This window comes from Meriones unguiculatus, chromosome 18 (assembly GCF_030254825.1).
Source record: "Meriones unguiculatus strain TT.TT164.6M chromosome 18, Bangor_MerUng_6.1, whole genome shotgun sequence".
NCBI classification, from domain to species: Eukaryota; Metazoa; Chordata; class Mammalia; order Rodentia; family Muridae; genus Meriones; species Meriones unguiculatus.
In genome coordinates, this window is record NC_083365.1 from 22,797,587 (window position 1) to 22,804,442 (window position 6,856).

Here is a 6,856-nt window from a genome sequence, read left to right on the forward strand (position 1 = left end):
TTAACTATTCTGTTCTTAGAGGTTGGTTTTGTTTGTTGAGACAGGGTTTCTCTACATAGCCCTGGAACTCACTGTGTAGACAAGGCTTACCTCCAGTTTGCCTGCCTCTCCCTCTTGATTATGCCTGTTTAAAGGTTCGTTTCTATTATTTTGAATCATGTTTATATGCATATGTCTGCATGTATGTGCTTATGGTTCACGTGCCTAAAGAGACCAGAGGCCTCAGATGCTCCTGGAGCTGGAGTGACAGGCAGGTGTGAGCCACCTGACATGAGTGGCTGGGAAGCGGATTTGGATCCTCTGGAAGAGCAGTATTTTCAGTCTTAACTGCTGAGGCATCTCCCCAGCTCCTATGGGATTTTAAGGCTCTATTGCCTCTTCACTGAGTGTGATGACTTACATCTGTACGCCAGCACATGGACGGCTGAGGCAGGAGGACTACTGTGAGTTGGAATCCAGCCTGCACTACATAGTAGGTTCCAGGACAGTCTTAGCTACAGAGTGAGACCTTGCCTCAAAACAAACAAGCAAACAAAGAAAGTCAAAACAAATAAAAGGCAATGATAGCAATATTCTCTTGCCTCTGTTAATAATACCCTGCAGAGGTTACACGGGCAGCTAATCTCTCAAGGGCTAAGATGAGCAACAGTGAGGTGGGTGTCTTCTGCATGCTCCTGTCCCTAGCTGTTGTACAGTCAGCGTTTGGTTCCCTCCATCTGCAAGCTGGCAGTGAGGGAGGCAGTGGCCTAACAGGTCTGAGGACATTACCAGGCTACTGGTAGGAAATGTTTCACAAGAGATCCTTTTTATTTTTTCCTGCTCCCCAACAATGGCAGGATCAGAGCTGAATCCATGATGCTTTTTGCTTTGGTGGGGACTTTTCTGCTGGATCAGGCAGAAGGAAGCTGAAGAGCAGGGCGAGGTGCTACTAAAGAAGAGGCCTTCAGCCTAGGTGGTGGTGGAGCACACCTTTAATCCAAGCACTCAGGGGGCAGAGGCAGATGGACGGACCTCTGTGAGTCTAAGACCAGCCTGGGCTCATGTTTCCCTGGCTGCTCCCAGCATGGTGGAGTACCAACACTGGACTATCATTTCCCCCTTTGAGATTGCCTTCTGATGGGATTTCTCTTACAGTCCTGCCATAAACAACAGATTCAGGATTCTTCCTGGATTTTCATCTCACAGGTATAGGCTCTTCCCAACTCCCTGCTCCTTACCTGGCTGGTCTGAAACTCACTATATATATCAGCCTGGTTTCAAACTCACAGCAGAGCGCTGAGGTTATAAGCATGAGCTGTAATGGCCAACTAATTTGTTTCTTCTTCCTTTCCATTCCTTCCTTCCTTTCTTTCTTCCTTCCCTCCTTAGCCAAGATCTTAGGAAATCCTTCTGTCTAGGTCTCCCAAGTACTGGGAGCACACATTTACTCACAATGCCTGAGTTCTTCCAGTACATTTTTGGCACATTAGATTCTATATTCACAACCAGTTGACAAATCTGAACAGACTGCATTCATGGTCTGGGGCTAGTAGCACCAGAAAGTTGACCTTTGGGGGTGGGCAAGCCCGTCAGATTTGGAGAAGCCTGCGGACAGAATCAGCTGCATAGTGTTAGGGAAGAAGCCTGGAAGCGGGTGCAAAAACTCAGAAGAAAAAGAAAATGAACACATGGCCCACAGCAAGCACCACAGACTGGGTCACCTGCAGTTCTCGTAAGCTCGCTCTCTGGAGGCAAACACTAGACGGAGCTGGGTTTTAATCCTCAGTCTCTTTCCCCACCTCAGGCCTCCTCTCTAGGATAGAATCAGATTTTACTTACTATACTGAGTTGTGAGGAATGCATACACTACAGATTGGGATCTTAAAATTTAGAGCAGCCATCGTTAGTTACTATTTTTTTTTGGAGTCTGGAAAGCAGGTCAGACAGAAGCTGGCTTGAAAAAGAAAAGTCACGGGGGTCCATCCTAGGAGAGGGCTTGGGAATCTGGCCCTCTAGGAGAATTGGGAATTGGACCCCCTAGGAGATATGAGGGTTCTGTGTTCTCCTGGAGAGGTGGTTCAGCAGCTCTTCTGCACTTATTATGGCTTCCTGCAGGGTCCTGGGTGGTGTGATCTCCTGCAGGGAGGGAAAAGGACCTGAGAATTTAAGGTGACTTCTGTGCCAGACAGCCCCAGACAGGCAGAGAAATAGATGAGCACTGGAGCTTGGAAATGGAGTTAGGGTTCAGACTCAGGGGGCCAGACCCTACGGGGCTCCTTCCTTTTCCTCTGATCTTGGACCCCAACCGTGACAGAAGTTAGACAATGCTAGTCCTATCCCTCTGTGTCCAGGGAACCTGAGTTGTCCTGGGTGGAGTGACTTTTAAAGGTGCCCTTGTTCTCCTAGGGGCCAGCCTGTAGTAGAGGGTTTGGCTCTGGCTAGGAGTCCCAGCTGACCCAGGGGAAGGGAGGAATTCTCAGAAGGTGCAGTTTTGGAGTCCAGTCCTGAGAAGTCCCTTTCCCTGGTGAGCCAGAGCCCAAAGCCCCTTCCAACTCTGGCCTGGGCACTGAGGGAAAGCCAGTTCCCACTGGTGACAGCTGGGCCCCACAACTCTTGTCATTTCCTTGAGGATTTAAAAACTCTTCTTCTTTTTTTTTTTTAATTAAAAATTATTTACTTTACATTCCTATCGGATCTTTCCCTCCCTCCTCTCCTCCCAGTCCCTCCCTCTCCCCTCCCCTCCCTTTCTCCTTTGCCTACCTCCCTTCCTTCTCAGTGAAGGGAGACCTCCAACGGATATCAACCCACCTTGGCACGTCAAGTAGCGCTGGGCGAATCTTCTACTGAGGCTAGCCAAGGCTGCCCAGTTAGGGGAAAGGCATCCACAGGCAGCCAACAGCGTCAGAGACAGCCCCTGCTCCTGCTGTTAGAGGTCCCACATGAGGACCAAGCTGTACATCTGTTACATATGTGTGTGGGGCCCAGAGCGGATCTTTTTTAAGAAGTCCATTTCCTGGAGAGAAAATTTAGTGACAAATTCCTTGGCTGACTCTAAGCAAAAAGGCCCAGCAGGTGCCATTTGTCTTGCTGCTCTCTCTGCTCTAACCTACACTTCTTCTACATCACAGCCGTCCACCTCTGGCTAGCAGGATCCTCAGTGGCCCAGCATCCCTTTTCTGCCAGGTGGACAAGAACCAATAGGCTAATCAAGGATCTCATTTTGCCCTTCCCCCCTTCCCCTTCAGAGCAGTGCTCCTAGCCAACCAGTTAGGCTGGGTTCCGTTCTTTCCAAATCAAAGAGCGGAGACATTTTGCTAAATGCTCCCACCCCCTAGCCCATCAGTCTTTCATGTGAGTCCTGCCTTCCTAGCCTTTCTTCTCTCTACTCCCGCCTTCCACAAACTTTCCAGATCCCCCAGCCCGGTCAGTGTGGCCCATCTGTCTATGTGTCTGCCCTTTTCTTCTGCCCTCCTCCTTGGGAGGCACGTGTCCCCGGGGTGGACTCTTTGGGCGGCTACTCACACGCTCTGTAAAGCAGGATGATGATTTAGGGAACTGAACTCCTCAGCATTAAATGGAATGAAACAGAGCCAGCAGCCGGGCCTCACATTCTCTGGGCTTCCTAGGTTGCCTGTGGCACTAAACAGGAGACCAACTGGATGATACAGGTTCAGAATTCCTATAAGCTCCGGTAAGAAAGAAAGAGCAAGAGTGGAGGACTCCAGAGGTGCTTGAGGCTCATGGAACTTGTTGACAACCCCTTTTTGTAAATTCTCCATGCTTCCCTTGCTCTCCCAGCAATCCCCCTTCTTTGTTTGGAAATACTGGGGTGTGGGCTCCTCAGTCAAGTGGTATTCCTAGCTGGTGTGATGGTAGGCACCTATAATTCCTGCTACTTCAGAGGTTAAGGCAGCTCAGATTGTATGTTAAGTCTAGCCTAGGTATAGTAAGACCCCCCCCATCTCAAAATGAAAAATACAGTGGGGCCACCTTGCCTTTAAAAAAAATTAGCCAAGTGTGATGGCTCCCACCCTTAATTCCAGAAGTCAGGTGACAAGAGGCAGGTGGATCTCTGAGTTTGAGGCCAGCCTGGTCTATATATCAAGTTCTAGGGCAGCCAGGGCTACACAGAGACCGAATTCCATCTAAAAAAAAAAAAAAAAAAAAAAGGTGGGGGGGGGACTCCTATCTAACCTAATGCAGAGTCCATGCCTCGTATTCAGTCCCTTCTTCAAGCTTTACTTCACTTTTAATCACATGTATAGATCCGTATGGGTATATGCCACGTGTGTATGGGTACCCACAGAGGTCGGAGCCGTTGGCTCTCCTGGAGCTACAGGCAGCTGGGAGCCACCGGAGATGGGTGCTGGGAATCGAACTCAAGTCCTTGTGGACGTAACCGCGAAACCAGCCCTCGTTCCCTTTAAAGGCTAATCCAGGTAGGTATGCTATGTACCTGACAGCACACTGTCTATCCCTGGCTGGCCTGGAACTCCCTAGACATACCAGGCTGGCCTCAACCGCGGAGAGCATCCGCCTCCGCCCCTAGAGTTCTTGCAGTAAAGCTATGTGCACTCCTTTCCCCTGGCGGACCTCGTCTTTTAAGTGGCATCTTAGCGACGGAGTCTGTGAGCCTATTACGAGTCCCAAAAGGCTCCATGGTGTGACAGGGGCTGCCGGACCTGCTTAAGCAGGTTTAGTTACTTTGTCTTATTGTTGCTACCTGCATGGTTCCTCTTTTGACCTAGGGAAACAAGCATCGAGGAGTCTTCCAGCACCCACGGGAACTGAGGGGAATCACAGAGATGCTCATTTTGTATATATAAAAAAAAGCTTTATTAAAAGTCAGCCCTTACAAGGATTCTATCAAAATACACATTTTAAATAAATGTATTAGACAAGTGACAGCCAGGTACACCAGCCACAGTCACAGTCTCAAAAGGTTCGTAGGGAAGGGAGGCTTATTGAATTTGCTCCAAGAGCTCCAGGAAGAGGTCAGGCACAGGGGTCTTTGGATGCTTGAGGGCCTGGGTCTTAGAGCTGCGAGGTAAGGGCCCCACTTCACTCTTTCTTTCCCTAGAAAAATGAAACGGACCTAGCAAGAGTACGAAATTTAAAGTCTGGAGTAGAAAAGCATGAAATTCATTTCTAAGGCACCACAGCTCACGCCAGTCCTGAGGTCCATGGGGAGGGTGAGCAGAGGGTTGGAGCCATTGGTCCTAGGCACCGTCATGCCATTGCCTAGTACCACCTTTGGGATTTGGCCACAGGTTAAGTTACAACAGGCCCTGGAGCCTGGAGCAGCCAGGAGCCTGGGGTCAGTCTTGCGATCAAACATATGGCTTTAATAACACGCTGGTGTCCAGACAAGGATGCCACAGGCCTACGAGAGTCACCGGTGAGAGCAGCAGGCCTCCTTTCTAGATCTGTCCACTGAGCCACCGTGGGCAAGGACCTCCTGTGGACAGTCCCTACCGCTGGGATATGGAGACACCTAGACAAACCAGCAAGCCCCGGCAGCAGGAGTGTCTCTCAAAGACGCCTCAAAGCCGCTGGCATTAAATCCAAACTCCAAAAGGTGCTGGCCTACCGTCACTGGTGACAGGCTTCCCTGGTGACATTGGGCAGCGGATAAGCAAAGAGGGAGAAGTCCAGGATATACTTGGGCAGCACATCTTGAAGCAGGGCCCGTGGAGCATTGCACAGGTGGTAATGCAGACTTTCTGGGCTAGCCGGCCGGTACCAGGCCTGGCGAGCTGGGAACCGGACGTGGGGTGGAGCCCGCACCCACTCCAGCACCTGGTTGGCATCGGCCTCCAGCCTCTCATAGGAACCCACAAAGTCGTAGCGCACGGCACACGGTTGACACAGGTGGTACACAGGCATCCAGTGCTCATTCATGTGCTCAGGGTCCTCGTCCACCAGGTATCTGAGGAACTCCGGGAAGGTGACATCGTCCCCCGCAGGACTGGGGCCCGCCCCAGCCCTGTAGCGCCTGACAATCTCCGCCCCGTAGCGCTGCTGGTACTCTCGGATCTCCCCAAACTTGTTGCGGTAGGCAGACAGGAGGCGTTCTAAGGGTTCTCGCACAAACAGGAACTTGAAGTAATGCTGCAGGCGGTAGCGAATCTCCTCAGGCCGCAGGTCCGCCAGGAACACCAGGTCACTGCGGTGGTCCATCTTGAGGCGAACATCCACGCTGTCCAGGACGCCCGCCAGCACCTTGAGCACGCGCTTCCAGTTAGAGCAGGCCACTTTGGGGACGTAGCAGTAGAGGAAGCGGTAGCGGTCACTCACGAGGATGTGGCGCAGCAGGGTGCGCCGCTGTCCCACCGGCAAGTCCCAGGGGTCCCGGGGCATGCCTGGTTGTCCGCACACCGCCCTCAGGGTCCGGTTTCGGACGTCCTCCCGCACTTGCAGGTCCGAGTCCCCAGCATCCAAGGATAGGCCTCTGGGCTTGGGAGCCGTCTCGCGCCAGGCCTCGCCTTTGTGGCTGAGAGGGTGCAGGGGAAGGGGTTTCATTTCCGACAGGATGCCCCGTTCGATCATGAGCAGCAGCCCGCTGGAGGCCACGATCACGGCGAACATCAGCATGGACGGCAGCAGCAGGGGCTGCCCGCCGAGTCCAACCCGGGCCCTGCCCGAGGGGGGCCGCCTCGGGGTGCGGCCCAGGCTCTCGGCGCCTTTCGGGGCCGCCAGGGGGGTCAGAGGGCGGGGGAACATGGTGCTCCCGGCAGCCCTCGCCGATCTCGAGGCTGCGAGGGAGGCGAAGGCGGCTGGGGCCGGAGGTCTCGGGAGGGGCGGGTTAGTGGGTGGCCGGCTCCCGGGCGCAGCGAGGGATCAGGCCCGGATGTCCCGCCCGGCTGCTCTCCGCTCC

The 6,856-nt window shown here is 52.8% G+C and overlaps 1 protein-coding gene across 1 annotated transcript; it reads right to left on the reverse strand.

Moving 5' to 3' along the window:
* Positions 1-4,791: 4,791 nt before the first annotated feature.
* Chst14 (carbohydrate sulfotransferase 14) lies at positions 4,792-6,856 on the reverse strand. The gene has a single exon (XM_021640561.2). The coding sequence runs from the start codon at positions 6,700-6,702 to the stop codon at positions 5,572-5,574; it is 1,131 nt and encodes a 376-aa protein (XP_021496236.1). The 5' UTR covers positions 6,703-6,856; the 3' UTR covers positions 4,792-5,571.